The sequence below is a fragment of the Sturnira hondurensis genome, unplaced genomic scaffold (genome assembly GCF_014824575.4).
Source record: "Sturnira hondurensis isolate 20B ecotype Veracruz unplaced genomic scaffold, ASM1482457v3 Scaffold0003166, whole genome shotgun sequence".
NCBI lineage: Eukaryota > Metazoa > Chordata > Mammalia > Chiroptera > Phyllostomidae > Sturnira > Sturnira hondurensis.
In genome coordinates, this window is record NW_028075797.1 from 4,744,384 (window position 1) to 4,770,391 (window position 26,008).

A 26,008-nucleotide genomic window follows, 5' to 3' on the forward strand; every position below is an offset into this window, starting at 1 on the left:
TGTGAGACGAGGCTGAGCAGGTCCTGTGGGGGGTGGGGGAGCGGGAGCCAGGCCCTGCGGGGATTTCCGAACTGGAGGCCACTGCTGAGGACGACGGTGCCGGACAGGGGTCATCTGAGGATTGGGCCGGCCAGGGGGCCACCCAGGACACCCTGCCCCAAAGCCCACACAGAATTGGAGTGGCACAGGACATGAGAGAGGCACTCAGGTGACCCAAGAGCAGGGGCACTCAGAGTTGCCAGGCAACAGGACAACAGCTCCACGCAGTGCCCCAGGGCAGCTCCAAAGTCCTGCAGTGGCGTCCCTCTGGGGACTGTCGGTTCCCAGTCACTAGTGTCAGGGACTTAGTGGGGCGGGGACGGGGCTGCACTTCACTGTCAGGTCATGTGTTTTGATTACCATCGGCATGCCTGCCTCTTCGGCAGGGTGGGCGGTTGTGTGCCGTGCAGCCTCACCGGAGCGTGCGGAACAGTGCATGTGGAGTGAGCGTCTGAGCGTCCAGTTCTGTCAGGAACAAACCAGGGCACCATCAGCTCTATGTCTGAACTGAGAGGAAGGAGAGAAACTGGTGCTGTGGGGGCATCCCTGTGTGCCTGCTGCTTTTATCTACAAAGTGATGCTGGCCTCTCCCCTGGCCCAGCGGTGGGCGGGGTCGTGCCCTCCTTGTGAGTGGGGAGACCCGCTTGGGGCTGTGTGGATGCTCAGGCCGCGGAGCTGATACCGTCACTGGGACTCCCACCCAGGCCTTCTGAACCCAAGCACTGCCTTTTCCAGAGCATTAGCCATTCCCGCTGCACCATCCAAGGGTCAACCAGAGGCTGGACTGTGAGGACCAAGTTGAGGGGTGAAGCTAAATCTGTGGAGCCGAAGCGAATCCCCAAATCACTGATGGGCCAGAGTCAAACTGGATGACCCAGATGGCGGGGATCAGAGTCTTGGAACCAGTCCTCACACTCATCCTGGGGCCGTTGCCTGATCTGGCACGTGGACACCAGAGGTGGCAGCCCTTCTGCTTAGTTCCTCCACCTGTTTTCGGCCCCGCAGCCTGCCCCAGCTCCACTGCTGTGGCTGGGTCCTCCATGCCCTTCCCCTGGACCCCAGACAGCTTCTCCTTTGCCCCAGGGGACCTCAGCTCAAGTTTGTGACCCTTACCCATCAGCATCCTTGCATGACCTGCCTTATTCAATTTATCTGACTAATCAGTGTTAATACTGTAATCAGCTCCCCTTAAGCCAGAGCAGAAGTAGGATCTAGACAATACATTCAACCAAAGGTCTGGGCAGGGCCGGGGGTGGCGGGCACCCACACCCTAGGGAACCTGTGTCCTTCATTCCTTGGCTTCCTGTCCATGCAGTTATGTTGCAGCCATGAGGATTCTTAAAGGTGGTGTGTTGGGTTTTGTTTTGGCTGTTTTAACTCTAAACAGTACCACGCTGTATGTAGTACTTGGGGACTTTTCCATCCGTTATTACATGGCCAAGATTCTTTCATATTTCTGCGTGCCATCGCAGATTGCTCGTTTGGCCTGTTGGGTAGTATTCTTCTGTCATTGTTCCCCTCTTCCAGTGACGGGCACCCGGGCTGGAGCCGGGGCTCTGGCACTGGGAACAGGCTATTACGAATTCTTACATGTGGAAGAAGGTAGCACCCTCGCGGGGAGGAGCAGTGTCGTGGGGACTGTGCCTCCAGTGCCCTCACCTTAGGGATGGCACAGCTCAGTGGGCCCAAGGCAGGGACTGCCTGAGCCTCACAGCGTCGGCTTTCCTGTCTGAGAAATGGGACTGGTTAGTGGCACTGCATATTCACGCGGCACTGACTGTGAGCAGCTGCACTGAGTCCTGTGCAGGCCTGGGGCCTGGATGGGAGAGACTCAGCCCCTCCTCCAGGAGCAGAGATCTCACTGGCGAAGACAGGCCTGAAGTGAGTAACTGTAGCACACTGGGCATTCCCCTCGCTGGGGAGACAGACCGGTAGGCGTGAGAGGGCACGGGGACAGGAGCTGGGCTGGGCTCCTTGGTCCCTCGTGAGACAGTAGAGCTCACTGAACACAGAGAAGCCAAGAACCTACAAGCAGAAGGGATGCCCCTGTCTGCAAGGCCTGAGTACCCCCACCCCAGGCAGGCCTGCGGCTGGGGACACCCAGTTCCCCCTCACTCACAGGCCAGCTGCTCCGCTTGGCTGCACCGAGTGACCACACTTGGGCGTCCTTGGGCACATCCAAGTATGTTCAGTGCCTCCTTAAATTCTAAACCGCAAGGGAGGTACTTACAGCCTCTTTCACCAGTAAGGCAAACTGAGAGCCAGGACTTGTTCCAGCCTCAGGTGGTAAGGCCAAGAACCACCCTTGGGCCTTTTCCATCTTGGTCCCCCAAGGAAGAAAGGAAACCACCAGTCCTCACTTCATGTGTGCACCCAGGCGTGTGTTCACAAAGCAAGAGGCTGGCCCTTCCCAGACTGTGTTCCCACTCCGGCGTGACCCTTCAACCCTGCCCGGCTGCACCAGGCCACTGGGACAGGCAGCTCTCCTCCAGAGGTCTGTGCTCTGGGCCTTGGGGCAGGGCCAGGGTAGCCCCACAGCCCCAGGTTCCGTACCTGCCCCTGGTCTCCGTAGAGGAAAGGACTGAAGCAGTTAGGGCCAGATTTAAAGGTGAGCAGGTTCTGCCAATTCAGTGTTTACTGAATTTATCACCTCTGCCTGCTGGCCTCCTTCCTGGCACCTCCAGCCAGAGCCCTTGCCACGGGAGATTGTTGCTCCCTGCCTTGGCCTCACGTTTCTTCCCCAATTTGTTGACTATTATTTCCTGGCCACAGACAGACCCACGCCTACCACCGTCAGCCTGGTCCAAACCACCAGCCGCTCTTGCCAGGTCCTTGAAGAAGAACAGTCTCCTGACTGCGTACAGGGCCCTCGCCCAGTCCTCACATGGGCCACAAGGTGTCTTCCCTCCCTGTTACCTCTGATGTCACTGCCTGTCGCTTCCCTGTCCCCACCACTCAGCCAGCCTGGTCTCTGTCACTCCTGGCATTCGCCCCTCAGGGCCCCGCACGGTCTCTTAGCCGTGGCCTCCCTGGGAGACCAGCACGCTCTTCCACCTCCTACAGGTCTCGTGGGGACCTCCCCTTCCCTGCCCAACTCTTTTTTTTAAAATACTGTGGCCAGATACACACAATACAAATTTACCATCTTAACCCTTTTTAAATGTACAGCTCAGTGGCATTCAGTCCACTCACACTGTTTGCCAGACCACCACCACCATCCTCTCCAGAACTTTTCGTCGTCTCAAACTAAAACCCTGGATCCATTAAACATTCGCTCCCCACTTCCCTGCCCCCCAGCCCCTGGCAACCATTTCCTGCTCCATTTTTAAATTGTAAGCCCCTATGCTGCCCGCCCCTGCCCTCCCAGGACGTTTTTTGCTGTGCAGTCCACACCTTCGTCTGACCCACTGTGTGTTTTATTTATTACCCTCAGCATGTGTAAACTCCAGTTGTCTTGTTTAAGGTGTGTCCCTAGCACCTGAAATGCTGTCTGGCTGGTTTGTTGACTGACTGAATGATCTGGCTACTGCTTGCAGTTGTTGCCTGGATCTCGGGGGCTTTATCCAGACCCTACTAATTCCTTCTGCCTCACCCATCCCTCTTTTTTTGTTAATTTTTATTTATTTTTAGAAGGGAAGGGAGGGAAGAAGAGAAGGAGAGAAACGTTGATCAGTCTCCTCTTGCACACACCCACTACTGGGGACCAGGCCTGCAAGCCAGGCATGTGCCCTGACTGGAATCGAACTGGTGACCTTTCGCTTTGTGATGTGACACCCATCCCACTAAACCACACGGGTCAGGGCCCTACCCACCCCTTCTGCAATCCTGCCTGTACACGACCCCCTAGGGTTTGCGAGCAGTGTTGCCCACACTGTCTGATTCGTCTGGCCGCCTTTGACAAAAGCAGGTTCTCCTCTGTCTTAGCAGAAAAGAGCCTCCTCCTCGGGGGTGCCCTTCACATCACACAACCAGAGCCACTGCACCCTGAACCGGTCCCCTGCAGTGGATAAGACAGTGGAAATAAAACGTGAGTAACGTGAGAGACTCTGAGGACCCAGGAGAAACAGATGAAAATGCTGCCGCTGGTTAAGAGAACGAAGGCCAACACTCACCGTCTTGGGGAGGAAAAAAAGGCCCTGGAATGGGTGAGACCCGAGGGGCCCCGGGACACTTCAGTCACTCGCTGCATGTTGTGAAAGGTCCCGGTGCTGCATTGCAGAAAGGGGCAGTGGGGGGCCAGCTGGGCAGGGCCTGTGGCCCCTGCACGTCCCCACTGTGACATCCTGCAAAGGAAGGTACGGCTGGACCTCCCTCCTTCCAAACAGAATGGACTGCACCTTGTGAGAAGGACCCCTGGCTTTCCAGGCTGGTGCTAAGATTCAAAATAGACTCATGGGCATTCAGAGGCTCTACCTGAACAAAAAATCGAGAATGGTTTGTAAACAGATACCTGAAACGCGCTGGAAGCCTATTTGCAGGTCCTGTGTGAAGACTGGGTTCATTTCAAAGCCCACTGGTCAGGCTGTAACTGCAAAGGTCTGGACTTGTTCTGTGAGCAGCCAGCAGGTGACCTCAGCAGGGTCTGGCTGGCACAGGGCATTGAGACCCTGCAGGAAGCAGGCCACAGGCCAGCAAAGCTGGCTGCCCCCACTTCCCTGAAACCTGGGTCCTCTGTGCAAGATCCCACGTACAGGCAGCCTTTGCGGAGCCCCGACTACCCAAGGGTTCCTTGTGGTGTCTAGGAACCATGAGAAAGTGAGCACAGCCGGCGAGGCAATGGAGAAGGCAGGAGAGATGCCAGTGGGAGCTTCCACCCAGGGGTGATCTGTCAGGCCACCCCCCTGGTGTCCCTGCCTGGATGGTCCCTGTCCTGACACGCCACATGTCTGTGAGGATTGCTGAGGCCTCGGTGTGGTGTGTCAGGGAGCAGGGTCGGGTCCAGGGCTGCAGTTTGGCTCCAATACAGGTTCACTGGCAGTGACAAGCTGGGTCCGTCTCTTCTGTCATAAGTCATCGTTCCTCCTCTGGCTCTGTGGTGAGAGCAGAGCTGCTGGGGAGCTGAATGGACTTTCCGGCCAAAGCTCGTTGCTTGGGGAACCAGTGGTTTCAAAGGACCGGACACTCAGCTTAGTCCATCTCCCCACTGAGGCAGCATCACCACTGCAGCCTGTCTGCCCGGGGCTCAGCCACTCAGAGGATTGACAGCTCACAGCTTCCCAAGCCAGCCCGGTGGTCTCTGCCGTCCGCTGGCTTTAGAGCTTTTCTTTACTCGGAACACAAGTTGGCCTCCCCATCGCCTCCCCCTTAGCTCTGTCTGCCCACTAAGAAGAAATAGCCGACACATTTAGTGCTCGTCATAGTCATACTGATACATCATTTATTCTTCAACAACAGCCCTGTGAAGTGGATAATACTGTTATTATCCCCATTGTACAGGTGAGGAAACGGGGGCACAGAGAGGGTAGGTAACTTGCCTGTGGTCACGCAATGATAAACAGCAACATTGCTTCCACCCATGGTACACAGTAACCACAGAGATTTAAAGGTGGTGACTGAATCTTCCCCTAGGCCGAAGGGAAACAGTCCAGGGTCCCCTCAGTTCCTCGGGGCCTGCTCCGTGCTGGCCGTGAGGCTCCGCACAGACAGGGGCTCCCGGGGGGGCCTGTGCTCACCCGGTGCCCAGGCCAGTGTGGGGTTGCTGTGTTCACAGAGCCCCGGGGTGCATTCGCACCCGCTAGACGGGGGACGTGCATGCTTCTCGGGGTGTGTCCTGAGCCACGTGAGCCAGGGCTGTCCCCAAGCTGAGCCGCTGTTCTTGTCTCCCCGCCCCATTGAGTGGAGCGGTGGTGTTGTGTGCCCCGCCTCCCCGAGTGTTGCCGCAGGAACCGCCCAGCACCATCACACAGTGCACAGCCTGTGCGCTGCCCGGACTGCGAAGCGAATGCACCCTCTCCCCACAATTGTGATGCGCCCCCTGCCCAGGTCCCTGGGCAGCAGATCTGTCTTGGGTTCTGACCGGTACTGGCTGGAAAGTTTTTCCCCTTGAAAAGTATTTTCCAGATGCTTGGTCGTCCTGGAATTGTGTCTCCATGCCGTGTTGGCCAGAGCCCTTGGGGTCCACCCTGCTGTGGAGCTGCCAGGGTTTCAGGTGGCCCATGCACTCACTGCCCAAGCTGGAACTGATGGGAACTAGCCCGCCTGGAAGCTGCCCCTCATGGTACAGAGGAGTAAAGCAGCCCATGTTCACCCCCCCCCCAGGTACCGGGTTGGGACTGGGACTCAGGCCCCTTGGCTCCAAGACTGTAGTCTTTTCCTCTCTCTCCCAGGCTGCTGTCTTCTGTCGTTTCATCCTGTTCCTCAATACCAGGAGGGCACCTAGAAGGCAAACAGATCTCCTCCTCCAGCTTCCTAACAGGCTGGCCAATCACTGGTTCTGGTCCTCTTTCAAGCTCCTTGTAGACCAAGTACAGAGAGGCTACTGACAGCAGGGGGTGGCATCCGGGGTGCAGATTTGGCCGCGTCTCATTAGCGCCGAGGTGGGACTAGAGACTTCAGTGTTTCCCAGGGCGGAGAGTCAAGGCAGGGCCACACCAGGGCCAGCAGGGCTCTTTCTGGTTAGGGCCTCTCTGTTTTTGGAGGTAGGGGTGGGTGCAGCCTGCACGCCTGCCCGTCAGACAGTGAGTGCTGATTCTGCGCCCAGCCAGGGTTCATCCTGGGTGTTTGCACAGGGACCCGTCGTCCTCGCCTGTGAGAGCTCCTGGTCTGCTGGGGGGAGCAAGCGTTGTTCGTAGTGGGTTGTGGGAGGTACTTGACATTCGCCACTGCTCACGCTGGGCACCGCCTACTTCGAAGGGTGTACTTCCCCTACACCGTGAGGTGGGTGGAGTTGCCCCTGGAGTCGTGGTGGACCGCCACCCCTCAGCCCACAGTGGCCTTAACATCCTCTTGTAGATGCAGTGCAAGGCTGTGAGCTGTCAAGGGGGACCCACCCCTATGCTGGAAGGTGAGGGAGAGGGGGTGGCTGGTGCCAGTCACAAAAGGTCTTGCCCCAAAGGAGATGCTTTTACTGGGCGCTGGCTGGTGTGGCTCAGTGGGTTGAACGCCACTCTGAACTGAAAGGCTGCAGGTTCGATTCCTAGTCAGGGCACATGCCTGGGCTGAGGGCCAGGTCCCCCAGTTGGGGCGTGTGAGAGGCAACCAATCCATGTTTCTCTCACACATTCATGATTTTCTTCGTCTCTTTCTCCTTCCCCTCTCTCTAAAGGTAAATAAATAAAGATCTTTGTGTAAGAAAAAAAGGTGGGTATAATGGGTCTTGAAGGGTGAGGTGACTGCATCAGGGGCGTATTTATACCACATCTACACGGAGGCTGCTGTTGCCTTCTGCCAGTGTCTGTGCCCCCAGGGTGATTTATGCGGTCTATTTCTGGAGTGTCCCTCACAGCCGAGAGGGCTTGAGAGCAAATGCCACATCTGTTTGCCTTCACAGGGCTCTCTCAGACGTGCGGTGGCCACGCCTCCACCCAGCGGGTACCTGCTCCCGGCAGGCCAGTGGTGGAGGGGGCCACCTTCCAAGGTCTTTCTGTGTGTACAGGCGTCCTCAGGAAGGAGCTAGGCCACATCAGTGATTGCCACTTACTAGGGTGATGATTTGCTGTTCTCCCAAGCAATTATAGATTTCACTAGTCCAGGCAATAGTTGCAAATTGGATGTGGGACAGGCAGGGACAGAGATGTCATTTGGAAAGCAAAGAGTTGGAGGGAAGTGGAGGAGTGAGTGCTACCGGTCGAGCAGAATGTCAGAGGGGACGAGAATAAATGACACCTTGTTTACCACGCTGGCACCAGCATTTCCTTTAAGGTCAGGTTCACTGAGTTACCATTTACATGCAGTAAAATTCACCCTTTTTTGGGTATAGTTCATTAAGTTTTGACAAATGGATATGATCCTGTAACCACCACCACAGTCAGACACTAAACACTTCCAGCACCCCAAAAGCTCCTGGGCCCCCGTCTAAAGTCCGCCCCGGGCCAGCCTCTGGCAGCCACGAATTTGTTCTCTGTCCTTACCACGTTTTGCTTCTTCATATGTCATGTAATAAATGAAATCGTAGAGTATCGGAACCTTTTGAGTCTGGCTTTAATTTAGCAAAATGCATTTGTGATTCACCCACATCATTGCACAGGTCGGTGGTAATTCATTTCTTTTTCTTGCCAGCCAGTTCCCTGTGGCTCATCCAGCTCTCCGGTCAAAGGGAGGACCCTTGGGCTGTCTCCAGGTTGGGGTGGTTACCAACCAGGGCCCTAAACCTTCGCGTTCAGGTCTTTGTGTGCGCGTACGCTTTCATTCTCTCGGGTAAACAGGGTGGGGTTCACCCAGGAGTGGCGTTGCTCGTTTGTGTGGTCAGAGTGTGTGTAACTTTATGAGAAACTGCCAAACTGTTTTCCACATGGCTGTATCATTTTGCATTCCTACCAATTCCAGTCGCTCTCGTTCCTTTTGAAAAATGTGAAGAATAATGCTAAAGGGTGCCGCGGCGGTGCTGTCGACCAGACTCGGTGTGGCGGCGGCCGAGCAGAGGGGGCCCCAGAAGGGGAGAGGTCCTCGGGCCTCCCGGCCCCCCCTGCACCACCAACCCCCTTCAAGATTCCCTTTCCATTTTAATCTTTGGAGAAGTGATATCTGGGCCCTTACTCATTGGGCCTCTCTCTGTTCCGGCTCCCGTGATGGGTGAATTTCACGCCCTGGGCATGGAGCCCGTGCTGGGCCTCAGGCCTGAGAGCGGCGAGGCCGGGCGAATGACCACGTCGCCTGCATCCCACAGCCCTTGGACACTCTCTCTCCCTACAGCTGCACCCGGAGTGTCCAGGGGCCATTCTGGCTGCATGGGGGACAGAGACAGGCGCTGAGGGGTGGTGACCCCATCACCCCATGACAGAAAGCCAGGCACAAAGAATGTGCGTAGATCCAGGCCCAGCAGGGACGAGGTAAAGAGGGACAGAGCGATTGCCAGTCCCTGGCCTTGGGAAGTTGATGGTCTTTGCTGGGGAGTGAGCATCGTACACCCCAGGCTAAGCAGTATTACCAAAGGCAATGTGTGGCAGTTCAGGGATTCGTGCCCCAAAACCACAGAGATGGCCACACCCCTCTCATGCAGGGGGAAAGTGCCTGAAGGCTGGGCTGTCACCTGAGTGGTGGGAATTAGTCCCTGAGTAACAGTGGGGGCTCTCCAGTTGGAGAGGAGAGGGGTCGGGATGGTTGTGGGTGGAGGGACAGTGACCGAGGCCTAGAGGTCAGAATGGGGGCCCATGGGAAAGACAGTTCATCGGCGTGACCCTGCCAGGGCTGCCCTTCAGCCACTTCCTCCCTGAAAGAGGGGGGTCCGTGACCCTCAGGTCTGTACGGGCCATGGAAGCTGCTCATGGGCCCCGAAGCTCGGGGTGCAGGGTGGGTGAGCACTGTCGCCAGGGCTCTGAGACCTCCTGAGTCAGAACTGGAGGGGCGGGGCCGGGGGGAGATAAGCAGCTTACTGGAGGTCACGAGCAGCCTGGGGACCAAGCTCTGGGTAAACCGAGACGTCTGCTGGGTCACCACAGTGTCCTGCCAGGACTAATGTGGAACTAACACGATATCCCGTGTCTGTCTGTTTGTCCGTCCACCCAGGTGCAAGTTCTTCAGTCTGACTGAGACCCCGGAGGATTACACCATCATCGTGGATGAGGAGGGCTTCCTGGGTGAGTGCTTCTCTCTGGGACGTGGCTGCCCCTCGCCCTCCGGCCCTCCATGGCTGCCGCCTCCTCATTTCCGCCCCCACCCGATGGTGGGGTGGGACGTCAGCAGACAGCCTTCTCTCCCCCGTGTCCTCTCGCTGATCACCCATCCCTCTCTCTGCCCAGAAAGGCCTCCGAGCTAAAAGAGTGACCAAGACACAGAGCTGACTTAGCCAGGAACTAAAATAGTCAGGAAACAAGAGACGTGTTGTCCAGTGCCTGCTGGGGCTGAGGCGCCTTACCCTGCACTCAGTCCTCGTTCCCACTGGAGCAAGCCCCAGGGACCGTCCTGCGTGACCTCCCTTTACCTTTTCTCCATGTTTGAAATCGAGGTGTAGTGCACGTGCCACGAAGTTGAGCACTGGAGCATACACAACCGTTGGGCGGTTTTGGACACCCCGGTGGTGGCACGGCCAGCGGCACTCTGCCCCAGACCCCTCACCACCCAGAGACCCCCGCTGCCTGTTAGCAGCCGCTCTCCCCTCCCCAGACGGGGCTGTAGGTTTACTGTTGAAGTTTTTATGTTTGTCCTGCTCTAAAGCAGCAATGAACATTCACTTGTGAATTAACTGATGCACATTAATTTGTGGGAAGGTGTGCACCCACGTGCGAGGGGCCGAGAACAGAGGCGGGAGCCGTGTGCCCCAGGGGCTCGGGCTGGGACTCCTGAGCTGCCGTCCGAACCCCATTCTGCCAGACAGACAGGCCCGACGTTGTGAAGCAGCAGCCCACCCCGAAGACAGCTAGTGCCTTTTTAGCGTTTCAACTTTTTTCTGTGCACGGGATGTCGCTGTTTAATTTGCTTACGAGCACGGTATGTGTAGAAATGGTTTCACATAACCTTACAGCTTCAAGTCCCCTATGACATCACACTCTCTCACAGCAGCCCCACTTCTTGCCCAGTGCCCGAAAGGTAGAGTTAAAGCTGCTTTAGTTTTCTCCAGTGATAAATTTATAACCTCTCTGACTGTGTGACGTCTGGTCTTCTTCAGGCTGATCCCTAAAATGGGGTCTGAGAAATGGCATACGGGTCAGAAGTTGACTGGTTTACGGTCCTCGACTCATGTTGAAACCCCCAGGGAGGCGATCTCTCCAGCTCTGTTCTGTCCTCCTGGCCCCGCTGGCACTCAGGGCACCGCACGGCGTGGGGGGTGGGCCCGGCCTTCACGTCACAAGGATGCAGTGTCCTCCCCTGTCTCCCGGGGGCACCTGCGTGGCTGGAGCAGGGCTAGGAGGCACCCACGTAGTCACTCACTGGTTTATGTGTTCAGCAGACGCTTTCTGACAGGAGCCACAAGCTGTACCCTCGGGCGACCCAAACACCTCGTTTTCTCACGGGCACTTACGTCTCTGACGCAGAACGGCTGAGAGCCATGGCCTCTCAGACACAGAAGGAACGCTCCGGGGTGTCCGTTCTCTGGGAACAGATATTCTCTCTAACCCTCCTCCCGAGAGGAGGCTAAAGTCTCCACGTCTGGAAGCAGCAAATGAGAGAACACCATGAGCAAGGAGAGAGGGAGGCCGTGGGACCTGATAAGCCAGTTTCACAGGCCCTGGAAGCCCGTGTGCAGGAATTGGCCCACGGAGGAGGGGCCGATTGTCAGAGCCAACCCCAGGGTTGCAGGGGCAGAATTTACTGAGCACCTAGAATGTGCCAACACCTGGCTGGCCCTGGAGACGTAGCTGGAATTGAGAGATACCATCTCTGACCCCAGGAGCCTCAGGGCTCTGTAACTTCTCCCTTCTAGGCTAGCAGAGCTGGCTGCTCAGATAGCTGTTGTTGCCCAAGAAAAAATCGTGTGCATTTAAAGTAGTACCTCTCGCACTCCTGTTGTAGAGCTACAGGGGAAAGTATCCAAAATGAGATTCACCTATACCCGGCTGCAGAGCTGCATCACCTCCTGGGATCATTCCAGCCGCCTGAGGGTAAAGTGTAAAGATGCATTTTCTAAGAGGGAAGACTGACATTACAGTGCCCAGAGTCTCTGAGTGATGGGGGCCCATTTGAAACAGTAAGTGCTGTGGTGGTTCCCCACAGGCCAAGGTCAGGGGCAGTGGAGCAGGAGGATGGGCCCGTGTGTGGTGGGCTGTTTGGGAAGGCCCACTAGAGGGCGGGGTTTGGGGCGGGGGCTACTGAGTTCCAGCCTCTCGCCTCAGCTCTGGAGCGGGGGTGTTTCTCTTAGGAGGCTCCTCTGTAGAAAGGGGGTTTGCTCAGTGGCCGCCCCCGTGGGGCAGGCGGGGGTGCTGGTTGTGCGCCGTGTGGAGGGTGGAGCTCTGTCGCCCGGTGTGAGAACACTGTTTCTCGCCCAGGGGCCTCCCTTGGCCAGGGAGCCTTGGTCATTGTTCCCTGGCAGTACTGTCAGCGGGAAGCTTTCCTGGGCAGGCACAGGCAGCTGTCTGCGGCTCACACATATGTAAAACGCTGAGCCTTCCCTGGGAGGGTGGGACAGTTGTCAGTGACATTGACCAGATGGCCCTCTGTTTCATGTGGAATTGCAGAGGTTCTTGCCGCAAATGGATGCCGGGTGTCTGTGTGGCAAACAAGGGGTTTCTGTGTGTGTGTGTGTGTGTGTGTGTGTGTGTGTGTGATTTGATCTTTTACATATTTAATGAGCACTTACTAGGTGCAATGCTAGATGCTCTCAGGGACCCAAAATAATGTGAGTGGCAGCCCCTACCCTGACCTCTGGGTAGTGGGCAGCATCTTAGGTTTGCAATTAAGCAGGGCGCGGTGCCAATCAGGACCCCTTCACTGCCCCCCCGCATCGCAGTCCCCTTGCCTGCGTCGCTAGGGTCTGTGCCACACTGGCGCAGGGCATGCTCCTGGGGCCAGGACGGGCCGAAAGGTGGAAGGAGGGAGATGCTGAGCGGCAACTCCTGGTGTCGCACTGGGCTCAGACGGGAAGACCCAGGTTCGGATCTAGCCCTGCTACTTGCTGCTTATCCCTCTGGGCAAACCGCTCAGCGCCCTGGGGCCTCCGTGGCCTCGTCCCAAACACGTCACCACCCTCCTCTCAGTTCTGTAAGGCACGCTCGTGGCCGACATGGCCCGTCAGTGGACCCAGGCATTTCAAACCCGTATTGTTCAGGGGTTGGCTGTGCTCCTTTACAGTGAAGTTGAACATTTTTAAAACTCTTGATACACTTTACCCAACTGCCGTCCAGAACCTGCAAGGCTGCCACCAGCCTCGTGAGCACAGAACGGCTCTGGCATTGGGCCAGCACTTGGGTGGGTGCCAGTCACTCAGCCCAGCGCTTGGTGGGGATTATCTCATTTAATCCTCCAAGCGCTTCCCCAGTTGATCCTGGTTTCATCATCCCACATTTGAAAACTTAAAAACCCAGGGGCCCAAGGTCACATGGCCAGGATTAAAGCTGCCTGCCCTACCCTAGGACACTTGGCCCCGCTGCAGGCAGGGTAGGGGGAGCTGGAGAAACACAGGCCTGTGCAGAGGACGCTGCCGTGTAGCACAGGGCGCCGCAGGTCTTGCAGCCGGAACCCCGGGCTCCTGGGCGTGTGGGGGCTACACCCAGCAACAGTCACCCAACTTTGTGACTAGGAGGGCGACAAGACACTAGTACTTCGTCTACCAGGGAGCATCCTCAGCTCCAAGAAGCTATTTTTGGGGTCTTGGACAATGGGCAGTGTCGAGATAATCTGTTTTAGTCTTGAAATGGGTCTACTTTCCCTCTAGGGAAGAGTCAGCTTGCACCTCCTGCTGGCTCATCCCCAGGCCCCAATGCAGCACCGTGGGCTCCCCGAGGCTTGGCCCGGGGTGAGGTTGAGGCCTGGCAACCCTTCCCTGTCCCCCAGAATGCTGGGGCAGCATTTGGGGTCCATGGGGCCAGAAGCAGCAAATGCTGTGGTTTCCAGCTGCTTTTGCCCCTCTGACGATGCTGACTCTTCCGGAAGCCTCAGGGGGTGACTGCTAGTCCGGGTCCCCCACAGTCCAGGCCTGCCGCTGGAGGAACCTCAGGGGCTTCTCTTCAGGGCTGAGAGCCAGAGGGGGAGTTACAAGCGTCTGCTCTGACGGACCTGGGCTGGAGAAATCTCCTCCCTGGCACCTCGGGTGATGAGCAGAGAAACTAGACACGGCTGCCTGAGACCCAGCGCCTTTTCAGATGTTTTTTCCTGCTTTCCCTCGCAAACCTCTTCCCTCTTCTGGGAAACTGCCTGCCTCTCCAGCCAGCCTGGCCAGGGACTGGCCCTTCTCAGCCAGCAGGACCAATGGACTTGCTAGGCTGTGGTCGCCATGACGACCAGAGCTGGGCAGGTAGGAGCCTGGTGGGGCCTCCCCCAATCTCCCCTCCTTGGGAGCCATCTTGCCTGAGGCCAGCACAGCCTTCCCTGGGGTATGACCATCATCATCAACGTCATCAGTGTCTGGGCCCCTCTTCTTAGCCGCTGTTCTTCCTGGGGGCCTGGCCATTCTTTCCACTCCATGCCCAAGGAGAGCATGAGGGCATCAGACCTGGGCTAGAATCCTGGCAGTGTTTTTCCCTAAGTGATCTTGAGCAAATCACTGCCCTCCCAGAGCTCTGGCTTGGGGTGTCTACAGTGGGAATAACAGTCCCTCTGTGGGGTAGGTTTGAGCAGGTGCCTGTGATGCATGGAGAGTCCTGTGCTCAGCTCTGTGCTGCACGCTCGTGGAGGTGAGTGCACACACGTTCTGTGCAGGCTTCTCTGGTGGCTCTGCAGGATGCGGTGAAAGGGATGGTCTGAACGCATGAAATCCAGGTCTTTGTGAGGTAGTCAGGGAGACCCAGTGATTGCTGTCGCTGCCCCCGCCCTACACCTGCCAGCCCCGCAGGACTCCCAGGCTGTTAGGAGGGACTTGGATGACAGTTGCTGCCCACCTGAAGGTGGCCCCAGGAGCCCTCCTGGAGCCGTGTGTCCTTGCAGAGAAGCCCCGGCCCAGCAGGTCTGGCTGAAGCAGGGAGGAAATCCAGGGCCCCCGTCCCGTCTCCTCCTGGCCTCCCCTCCACCCCCCACCTCCCAGGAAGTTCCCAGGAGCCCAGTTTGAAAACCAAGGGACCCATTCCACTGGTGTGGGGCAGTGACAGCAGCAGCTGCCATCCAGAGGGCAGTGAGGTCTAAGAATAACAAAACCATTACTGGCTGCTGCATATTCATCATTTCACAGTTGAGGAAACAGGCCCAACACTGATAAACTATACATCCCTGTGTTTCCCACTCTATTGAGCTGCCCACCATGTCCAAAGTCCTCTGAGGCAGATCCCATGCCCCTCTGACAGATGAGGGCACTCAGGTCCAAAAGCTGGGTCTGGCTGAGGTCACACAGTTAGTCCCAGGTCTCAGTCCCCACCCCTGGGACCTTCTCTGCCCTGGAGACCTGGGGCCCATCAGTCATAGGCCTGCCTTCTGTGTCCCCCTCCAGAGCTGCCCTCCTCGGAGCATCTGAGTGTGGCAGATGCCACCTGGCTGGCCCTCAATGTAGTGTCAGGTGGCGGCAGCTTTTCCAGCTCCCAGCCCATCGGAGTGACCAAAATCGCCAAGTCAGTCATCGCCCCACTGGCCGACCAGAACATCTCCGTGTTCATGCTGTCCACCTACCAGACGGACTTCATCCTGGTAACTGCCTCACCCACCCCAGGGCCTCAGGCGACGTGGACAACCCCCGCAGGCATTGTCTGTGAAGTTCTGTGGCCCCCATTCTCTGATCAGCTCAGAGAGAGGTCAGGGGGACCTCAGGGTCATCAGTGAAATATAAGCATGGCCTGCACTGGACCCTAGGTCTCTGCCCCATCACACCCACCACCTGCCTTTGATGGGGACATGCTGGGCTATTCTGGAGGCCAGAAAGTGAGGTCTGCGGGGTGCATGTATGGGTGGGATACCCTCCCAGCTGGACCTCTGTCTCCCGACACTCCCCCACGCCTCCCCTGGGATGGCAAGCTGTCTGGTCACGGGGCCAGCAACAGCTCCTGGCCACCGTGTCATTCATTCTCTTCTCCCTTGGGGCATGTCCACCCTCAGGAGAATTGGCCTGGAGAGAGGGACAGGTCTGGGCCCAGCACTCTAGAGGGTGGGGTGGGGGACAGACCGCACCACCCAGCCCTCGGTGTGGTGTCTTCTCCCCTCTGTGCCATCCTGCTGCCCCTGGAGTGTCGTGCCCCTGACCCCAAGCTCCCGTCCCCCAGCAGGGAGCAGGAGGCACAGGCTCTGGGGTGCAGACTCTCAAAGTAAAGGGGTCGCTGTCCCCGAGCCCACTTGATCTAGGGCCACAGGACACTCACGTCCTCAACTCCCATGCCCCAGGTGCGGGAGCGGGACCTGCCCTTTGTCACCCACACCTTGTCCTCTGAGTTCACCATTCTGCGGGTCGTCAATGGTGAGACAGTGGCGGCTGAGAACCTTGGCATCACCAATGGCTTTGTGAAGCCCAAGATGGGTGAGTGGGGGTTGTGGTCAGGGAGACCTCAAGGAGTCACCAGGTCCCTGAAATAAGCCGGTCGGAGAAAGACAAGTACCATGTGACTTCTCTTACGTGTGAACTCTAATGAGCAAACTGAAATCACAAAATAGGAAGAGACTCATTGATCCAGAGAACAGTCAGATAGGAGGCAGGATGGGGGCGCTGAGTGAAAACAGTGAAGGGATTCAGATAGAAGACAGACACAGACCACAGTGGGGTGACTGCCAGAGGGCGAGGGGAGGGGGAGGTGACGAGGGTAAAGGGGAATAAATGGTGACGGAAGGAGACTGACTTTGGGTGGTGACTGCATGATGCAATGTGTGGATGATGTGTAATAAAATTGTACACTTGAAACCTGTATAATTTTATTAACCAAGGTCAGCCCAACAAATTCAGTTTTTAAAAAAGGAGTTGTTAGCCGGTCCTGCCCTAGGCCAGCCTGTTCTCACAGCATCAGCTGAACTCCAGGCACAACGCAGTCCAGAGTCCTGGTTCGGACACTGTTCCCAGGGTCTAGCTCAGGTGGTGGATGTGGACGCGACCAGTGACAGCCAGGGGGCGTCCAGCCTGGCCCCCGGTGTCAGGGTAGACCTCCCAGGGGCACCGACTCTCGAGCTGACTGGCGCTTGGAACACAAGTGGGAGCTAAGCCAGAAGGCGATGGTTGGGAGAGCATTTCAGGCAGCGAGTACAGCCTGTGCAGAGGCCCAGCCCCGGGGGGGGCCTGGAGGATGCGAGGAGCGGTAGGTGGAGGTGGAGGCTAAAGAACCGGCAGGGCAGCCCTCCCCAGAGCCTCTGCCAGCTAGCCCCGCCCCTTTCCTGGGCTCCCCCCGCCCCACGCACCGCTCTCTCACCGACCTCGGCGCCCCCTTTGTCGTCTCACAGTCCAGAGGCCTGTCATCCACCCACTGTCCAGCCCCAGCAACAGGTTCTGTGTCACCAGCCTGGACCCCGACACGCTGCCCGCTGTTGCCACACTCCTCATGGACGTCATGTTCTACTCCAACGGGTAGGTCCCCCTGGGGTGTGAGGGGCCGCAGGGCAGGCTGAGGGGAGATGGGGCAGAACCCAGGAGCCCCCCATCTCGGGGGAGACAGACCTGCCCCGGGCACCAGTGTGGGGGCTGGAGACGTGTCTACCCAAAGCCCTGTTCTAAGAAGGGAGACATTCTTCCTCGGGAATCTCAGAACTTGGGGAGCCCAGGTGCACATGTGGATGTAACGGCACCCACTGCTCTGCTCCCAGGGCAAGCTCAGCCCTTGAGGAGCCAGAAACTCGGGGGTGGGGGGCGGGGGTTCATTCAGATGACAGGCTTTACATTTTTTCTCAGAGCAGATTTTAGATTTAGGCCAGCACCAGGTCGGGTGGGTTCAGGTGCCCGTGAGCGCGGATCATGCCGAGGCGTGGGCCAGCACAAGGACAGAGACACCCCACCTCGGGGGGGCCCGGCACGGCCTGCCTGGGGGCCAGCTGGACCTCTGTGCTGCGAAGTGCTGCACTCACCTCTGTGAGTGCAGTGGGGCCTGTGCATCTCGCAGATGAGGCCAAGGGGATGCCCCTGGCGCGGGGCACCCAGCGGGGCAGGGGAGGGGCTGGGACCTGGCCCTGCTCTCCCAGGCTGGGGCTCCTCCCGACACTTCATGCCAAGGCAAGGCTGGAGAGCCGGGTGGGGGTCAGCGTGCAGTGGGCCTTCCACTCCACCCCTCACCAGCACCCCTGCCCCCAGCGTGAAGGACCCAATGGCTGCCAGTGATGACTGTGGCCACATCCGATTCTTCTCCTTCTCCCTCATTGAGGGCTACATCTCCCTGGTGATGGACGTGCAGACCCAGCAGAGGTGAGGCCACCACAGGGCAGAGGTGGATCCAGGGGGGACTAGACTCCCTGATGGGCACAGCGCCCACTTTGTCCCTGGTGGGTCCTCACCACAACCCCTCACTGCGGGGTCATCCGAGTGCCGTTGGTCCCTCAGCCCCCTGTGCTGTTCCAGAGCCCAGTCCCAGCCTTGCCTTCCCATCCCCCTACCCACCAGACAAGGAGGGTGCAGAGAGAGTGGGCCAAGGGCTCGACGGGGGTCCTCGGGCCCATCCTGTGGCAGGTGGAGCAGGGAGGGCTCCGTGGAGGGCTGGCTGGGGAGCACTGTTAACCCCAGCCCTCTGGGATGGTTCTCCCTCCCTCCGAAGGTTTCCTAGTAATCTGTTGTTCACGAGCGCGTCCGGAGAGCTCTGGAAGATGGTACGGATTGGAGGACAGCCCCTGGGATTTGGTAAGCCCTGTGGGGTTCAACAGCCAGGTGAGGAGGCTGGCATTGCCGAGTCCCTCCAAGTGCTGGGCACTGGTGTCACCTAGAGTCGCTCAGCCTGTGCGTCATACCCTGTGGTGCAGATGGGAGCCTCAGGTCCCGGGCCAGTGAGTGACGGGCGGTACAGGCCCCTGGAGGACAGGGGGAGCAGCTTCGACCAAAGCACCCCTGTCCCCCACCCCCGACTAGAGAGTAAACACCTGTTCGGTATTAGGAAACCGGGGGCATGATAACAATTGAAGAGGGAAAGAAGGTCACTCCTTAGTCCCACTGCTCACCAGTCTCGGCTGCGGCCTTCCCATGGGGACTCACTGGCCACCTCTCAGCGGTCTCAGGCGTCCCGGGGCTGCACCTCATCTGTCTGGGAGAGGCACTTCCTCCTCCGAAACCGCCGTGACCTGATCCCACGGGAGAACATTCACAGTGATTCCCTGAGATTCAGTCTAGCGTCAGGTTCTACAATTCTCCCTACAGTATCTTTGGTAGGTAGTTTTTTCCATAAGCATTTTCCATGGGGCCCCGGGCCTCAGACCCCTCTGTTAGGAGGGGCATGCGACACGCATGTTGTCAGCATGGGGTGCAGGCCGTGGGCCCCGCCGGGAGCGACGGTAGAATGCCTGGAGTAGAGCTCTGTCTCCGTGAGAAAGGGTTTCCTTAGGTCAGACTGCGAGACCCAGAGCCGGAACCCAGAGAACGCCCTTGGTAGACCGCAGAGCAGTTATTTCCAGGGCAAACCCTGATTTCTCATAGATGGGGTGCAGGGTGTTTCCAGTAACACTCAGACTGCCCCAGGGGCCTTCACGTCCACCCTGTGAGCTTTGCTCCTGGGACAGGACGTGGAGGTGGCAGGGCCTTTTGAGCTGGAAGCAGTGGGTCTGTGAGGGCCAGGTTCTGCCACCTGCCTCCACCATCCACATTCGCAGGTGGACAGTGACCTACCTGCAGGACACTGTCCCCTAACTGCTCACACCAAAGCCAAAGCCAGAGCTATCCTGGGGCAGGAGGACTTTCCGCTACTCTCCAGGGGCCAGAAGTGCGCACTGAAGGCTCCTGCCGTGACCCTGGGGCCCCGCCTGTCCCTCTGGCTGCCTTCTGCACAAACCCCAGCGTTTCCCACATTTGCTGCCCAGTGAAGGAGGTGGGAGATTGGACCGTGGGGTGTGTTGCTTAACCCCTGAGCCTCAGTTTCCTTCTCTGTAAAAGAAGGGTAAAGATAGACACTGCCTTGGTGGTGTCGCCTCACAAGGTGTCAGCTGCACCGTGTGCTCATCAAGCAGCGGTTGCTGTCGCTGTCACACAGGGACCAGGTGGCTCGGAGAAGGTTCAGGAAGGGAAGGCTTCCGGAAGGAGGTGGCTGTGGAGCCGACTGGTGGGTAGGCACTGGGCCAGCAGGAAGGGCACCACCGGCAGAGGGAAGGGAGGGCCCAGGGCGCACTGGCCAGCGCCCCGGTGATGATGCCAGGTGGAGGCTGAGCACGGTCCCCACTTCTGTCCCCAGATGAGTGTGGCATTGTGGCCCAAATCTCAGAGCCCTTGGCTGCTGCAGACATCCCCGCCTACTACATCAGTACTTTCAAGTTCGACCACGCACTGGTGAGTGTCCAGCCCCAACCACCCCGCACAGGGAAGCCAGTTCCAGGGGCTCACATGTTGGTGGCCTCCTGCCCTTTGCAGGTACCAGAAGAAAACATCAACGGCGTCATCAGTGCCCTGAAAGTCAGCCAAGCAGAGAAGCATTAGGAGGGCATCTCTCCCCTCCCCGTCCACGCCCCAGCCCTGGGCCCGGCCCCACCTGAAGATTCTTCTTGCAGTATTTCTCAACAGACTGGAAAATCACCCCTAGGTCCTCCAAAGAAAGGGCCTCAGAGACATCCCCATTTGCTGACTTTGCCAGGCGTGGAGCCCAAGCCAGGACCTCCCTGCGCCCTCCTGCCTTCCCAGAGCCCCCAGGCCCTCCGGAGAATACCCATCTCCTCCCCCAACCCCCACTCCAGAAAATGATGCCTCAGGCCCAGGGAGCTTCTGAGCTGACCCACCTCCTCACCTGGCTTCACCCACAGCTGGGAGCAGACACTGAAGTAAGCTGGCACCTCCTGCAAGACACTGGGGTCCCAATTCAATTCACATGTTTTTGGGGGGGCAGGCCAAGTGGGGCTGAGTTTGTGGAGCCTGGGGAGGCCCCCGTGAGGATGGGGAGTTGGATCCTGTGGTTGCTGGTCTCTGGTTCCCTCAGCTCGGGGCTGGTTCCCGGAGTGGAAGCCAGCGGGCGGCCCCCGGGACCTGTGCAGAAGAGGCTCCAACAGAGCTCGGGTGGGGCGCCGAGCTGGGGGCAACCAAGCCACCGGGATCTTGCCTGTCAAGACAGCACAGGGCCTGTGCCCCAACTCCCAGCAAGACTGCCAGCGGGGCCCTGTCCAGACCCTCCCACCACAGGCTCTCACTCCTGGGAGACCCACCAGCGTGGGGCACAAGCTCCCATCCCCTCTGCTTTCCCTGCACCCTACTCGGGCAGGCAGAGCCTCGGTTTCCCCCAAGTGAGGGTACTGCCAGCCTTCTGGGCCTGAGGTTTCTTAGGCCACCCCCTCCTCCCTGACAGTTGACTAGGCCAGCACAGGGCTCCCCTGTCAACCTGCCCCCTCCCTTGCCCCACTTTGGGGGACATAGAAGGCCTCTGCCCCCAACTCCCCTGCCTGCCTGCCCCTCAGTCTGGGGCCTGTGGCACTCATCAGTACTTGATCTGGGAGGCAGCTTATCTGAGCCTTAATAGAGAAAACCGTACTTTGTTTAGTTTCTTATTTAACGTATTTGCGCTCAGGCTGTGGTCAGCAGCCATTTCAAGAAACAGGGCCTGCCTACCAGGTTCTGTCGGGCCCAGAGGCTCGCTGTCACTCAGCTGGTGCCCTGTGGCTCTGAGGACAAGCATGAAGAATGGGGGCCTTGGCGCCCCCTTGGAGCTGGACACTGGGAGCAGAGGGCCGTTTGTAGATGGGCCCCAGGGTGCCTCACACAGGGCTGCCCTGCCAGGCCTAATGACAGGTACCCAGGCAGCCATGGTTCCAAGTGTCAGAGGGAACCTGAGGGCCACAGGGAGGTAGATGGCCAGGTGGCAAGTCAGCTGAGGTAGCTTGTCCCCCTGGAGGCTATTCAGGGAGAAGAGGGTAAGGCCTGTGCCTCCTCCCCAGCTGGGGTTGCTTTCGGAGGCCCCACTGCGGATCAGGTCAGCCGACCTGCGCTGCCCCTGAGAAGCTCGGAGGAGAGGGGGCGTTCCTGTCCCGCAGGGGCCTTGCCCCCTCACCGAGCTGTGTGGGCCCCTGTGCTGGAAGCCCCAGGTGTTGGAACTGTGTGTCCCAGCCCTTGTGGGTGGGTCTCAGGGCCCACACCCTGGTAGGAACCCACCTTTTTTCTTTTTTAAGTTAAGTCATTTTGCACAAAACTCCCTAACAACCAAAATGTGTAAGCTGTTCGCTGGTTCCAAAATGGAGGTGGCCGCATGGGCAGGGCAGCAGCTGAAGCCCCGAGTCCCCTTCCTGTCCGTGGAAGGCCTCGGTTGTCTGCGGTGTGCCTCCCAGGCCCCTCCTGTGGGCCCCCAATCACGCAACTGGGCTTTTCCTCCCTCTGAGCAAGTGTGTAGGCCCCGTGACCCCAGAAATGCGTGCTCCCCGGGCCGCTAGGGCGCATCTGTTGTACACACGTATAAATACCTGTGTTTTATGTTGATAGAGATATATACTGTAAATAGCATATATACTTGAGCAATATATATGTTAATATATACCGTGTGGGCACACACACACGCTGTGTGGACGCAGACCCCGCTGTGTGCGGGCACGTGGGTGTGAGGCCCCGCCCACCACGTCTGCGGTGCACACAGGCGCCTTGGAGCCGCCATGTGCTTTTGATTCGAGTCTGTGGGCGCTTCGCCTCGGCCCTGCCTTGAGAGAAAAACAAAACCAGCAGCTCAGGAGCTGAGCCCCAGGTCGGGGGGGTCGAGGTTCCTCCCCCTTCTCCCCAGTCTCCCTGGAAAGTTGGACCCAGCTCCTTCCTGCACCCCATCTCCATGGCCGAGACCCCTGACACCTTTGTATTTGGAAGATGGTAGAGCAGAGAGAGGAGAAGTTGGGTGGGACCTCTTGCTTTCTAACAGACCAGTCCCCCTCCCAGGTCTCCTGGCCTGAAGGCCCAGGTCCGCTGGATGGTCGCCCGAGGCTCCATCCAGGCCCACGCCCCTTGCATGGCTGGTTTTATGCTGACGACTTACCTGATTTTTTTCACCTGCAAGCTTAGAAGCCTCAGGCTGTCTTACGTGGTCTGGGTGCTGGCCCCGTCTAGGAAAGGATCTGAGGGAGCCCTCGGTGCTGTGTCCACGGAGGGGACACGGCAGCTGCTGCCCTTTGCTTCCCTGCCCTGCTGTGTAAGGTGGCCCGCGGCACATCCTCTCAGGCCTGTGCGGTGTGTGCGTGCCTGTGATCAGCAGAGTCAGTGGTTTGGTCTCCACAGCATTTGCGTGGGGTGGGGGGCAGGGAGTGAGTGCTTTTCCCCGCTGGTCAGCTGCCCCCTCCATCTGCAGGTTTGCTGGGGGTCTCCAGACCCACCGGAGGGGGCCTGAGGAATGTGCCCCACCAGGGCTGAGGATTTCTTGGCTCTGGCTGGTGGGGACGCATGCAGCAGGGGAGGAAAACCGGGCAGACAAGGCAGCCCCAGGGTGAGCGGGCAGGCCCTGTGTCTTTGCTTCAGTGCCACTCCCTGGGAAGAAAAGCTTGAACTATCTAAACCCCACCGTCACCCCTTGCCCACCCCTCCTCCTCGCCCCCAGTTGTAAAAATCTGCCCCTGCTCCATACTCAGCCTGGGCTCCCCTGGTTCCCAGGAAACTCCTGCCCTCCGGCCCCCAGTCCTGACCCCACAAAGATGGGCAGTGCCCGCTCTGCACCTCCTTCCTCCCCAGGGGTCTCCAGAGCCCCGCAGGAGGCGCCTCCTGTGCCTCTGCCCTCGGCCCAGGGCACACACCCTGGCTGGACAGGCGTGCAGACCTCCCCACCCCAGGATTCCGGGGGTCAGAGCCCCGAGCACCAGCAGGTCCCCTGTCCTACCTTCTCCAGGCCGTAGGCCCCTGGCAGGCAGGGAGGGAGCCAAGTGGCCCAGAGCTGCCCACTGCCCCCACTCCTGGCAGGGACCCTGGCCTCAGGGACTAGTGCAGTCTCCCCAAGATGGTGTGTGGTCTGGTGAGGCTTGTTGGCTCCGAGACGACAGAATGCCACAGAGGTTGGAGGGGCGGGGAGGGGCCAAACACCCCCCCCCCCGTTTCCAGGCAAGGGTACCATATGCCTAATAATCACAGATGGTCCTGTCTACCCACCACCACCAGCTCCTCCTGGCCCCGCTTCCCAGGAAGACCTTTTAGGAGACCCACGGCCACCCTGGGCCACCCTTCTGAGCCTCTGGTTCTGGATGTGCGGACAGCAAGGGCCCTTCCCAGCCCCAATTAAGGGAAGAGACCTTGGGGATCTCCAGCCCTGAGAAACAATTGATATTACTTCCTGCGTGAACACTGGGCGGGGGTGGGGAGGGGGGAGACGGAAAAGACCCCAACGTGCCTGTGCCACTGAAACGGCTGAGGAGCAGCCAGCAGTCACTGCCCCTGGGAAGTGGGACCGGAGTTGGCGTGAGAGGAGCTTGAGGGCCTGGCTACTGAGCTAAGGGAGGGGCGGGGCCTAGAGCGGGCAGTGAGTGGTCCTTTGTCCAGAGAGGCCGCGTGGGAGGGGAGCCCACCAAGGTGGTGGACAGAGGGCAGGCTTGGGAAGAGGGGCCCCAGGTTGTCACGAGGGGAGATGAGCCCAGGTGTAGCTGGGTCTCGGTGGTCACCCCAACTGTTTATTGTTTATTTTTTATTTTCAAATTAGAGGCAGCCAAAGGACAACCTTAAGTCTCCCTCACGCCTTTGTACAGGTCATAGGGGAAAGCCACGGGTGGGTGGTGGCCTTCAGCTGCGACGTGCGCGCACTCCTGTGAAGTCTGCTGTGTTGAGAAGGGAAGATGGCACCCGCTGGCCGCCGCCCCTGTGCTGCTGGGGGCCGCGGGCGCCAGGAGTGGCCTGGGGGAGAGGCAGTAGAAGCCTGCAGCCCAGCCCCTGGCACCCACGGGCAGCCAGGCGGTGAGGGAGTTTGTGGCCCTCAGTTCAAGGTGTTGGGAGGCTGAGAGTCAGGACACTGTTCTGTGCATGGCCACACATTTGTTCTTACCCATCGTGTGTGTGTGCTGTGGCATACACGTTCACAGAGTGTGTGTGCAGAGTCCAAAGCTGAGCTAAAGGGCTGGCTCAGTCAGTATTTGGAGGCCTTGTTAGCATTCCGTGGGCCACGTGTCGAGGGCAGGGTGGGCGGGCAGTGGCAGGCCCATGAGGACTGCCCCAGTGCACTTGACTTTGTTAAGACTGCTCTGAGGTTGGGGCAGAGGGGTCCCTTGCAGGGCCGTGTCCACACAGTCAGCCTGAAAGCCTAGACCAGCTGAGCCAACTCTTCAGAGGCATGCCGTCCTGCGGTTGGTATTCACAGGGAGCAGTGGGGGGTGCCCGCGCCCCTCACCTGCCGGGGCCCCTCCGGGAAGAGTGTCCAGCAGAGTTGGAGACTGGGGGGGCACAGGAGGGGAAAAATGAAAAACTGGCCAAATTCGGGTCCCAAGATGGAGACCAGGTGGTCCAGGAAGAACTGAGCAGTGCTGGCTCCAGAACCGGGGTGGGGGGCGCCTGACATAAGACCCCGAAGCCCTCTTCGTTCTCTATGCCAAAATCATTTCCGTTATCCTGCGATGGGGGCGCGTGGACATTGGCTGCGCAGTGGGGCTCTGAGGGGCCTCTGCCCTGCCCGGGGCCTTACCTTGGGGAACGAGCCCCTTGGGGCGGGCGCGCCCCAGGTCACCAGCAGTAGCAGTGGCACCTCCATCTGTCCCTGGGTGAGGGGAGAACAGGCAGCCCGACACCGGGGCCCCTCACGCTTACTTTCTCTGTTGAAGAAACAAAACCCTCGAGATTCATGTACTGTATGACGGAGAGAAAAAAGTACCTAATGTTCCCCCAAAAAGACAGTATATTTTGTACTTTGTAAAGTGTTCATTAAAATGGAGGAGAAAGTTTCGGCTGCAAGTCGTGTGGTTTTTGTCCCAATCCAGTGCCCCCTCTCATTCCCCCCTCCCCCGTTCTCCACACTGTGCCTTGGGGCGGGGGCGGGGTGGTTAGAGAGACAGAGAAGCCTTCCAGCCCGACATCCAGAACCAAGGAGAACAGCCCCCAGAGCGAGAGGGGCCATATTAGTTAGTGGATGCTGTGGAGTGAGTTTTCCCAAAACGTAATGACTTGAAATGACTGTTGACGGGTCACGGTGTCTGTGGGCTGGGAATTCGGGAGCCGCTGGTGCCCTTGGGGCCCAGAGCTGCTCACCAGGCTGCAGTCATCTGAAGTGTTGGCTGG

At 58.6% G+C, this 26,008-nt stretch overlaps 1 protein-coding gene across 2 annotated transcripts in view; it reads left to right on the forward strand.

Moving 5' to 3' along the window:
• The window catches only part of CASTOR2 (cytosolic arginine sensor for mTORC1 subunit 2), a 47,399-nt gene extending 21,718 nt beyond the window's left edge, over nt 1–25,681 (forward strand). The window contains exons 2-10 of one of the 2 annotated variants that reach the window (XR_005065850.1): nt 9,703–9,773; nt 15,209–15,402; nt 16,090–16,222; nt 17,131–17,254; nt 17,972–18,082; nt 18,429–18,511; nt 20,046–20,140; nt 20,222–22,730; nt 22,764–25,681. Coding sequence is in view for 1 of the 2 variants with exons in the window: in XM_037041735.1 (XP_036897630.1) it covers nt 9,703–9,773; nt 15,209–15,402; nt 16,090–16,222; nt 17,131–17,254; nt 17,972–18,082; nt 18,429–18,511; nt 20,046–20,140; nt 20,222–20,287 (877 nt within the window). In the remaining variant the exon portion in view is untranslated. Of the gene's footprint in view, nt 1–9,702; nt 9,774–15,208; nt 15,403–16,089; nt 16,223–17,130; nt 17,255–17,971; nt 18,083–18,428; nt 18,512–20,045; nt 20,141–20,221 lie in introns of both variants that reach the window. The other variant, XM_037041735.1, reaches the window with a different exon arrangement.
• The last annotated feature ends 327 nt before the right edge of the window (nt 25,682–26,008 follow it).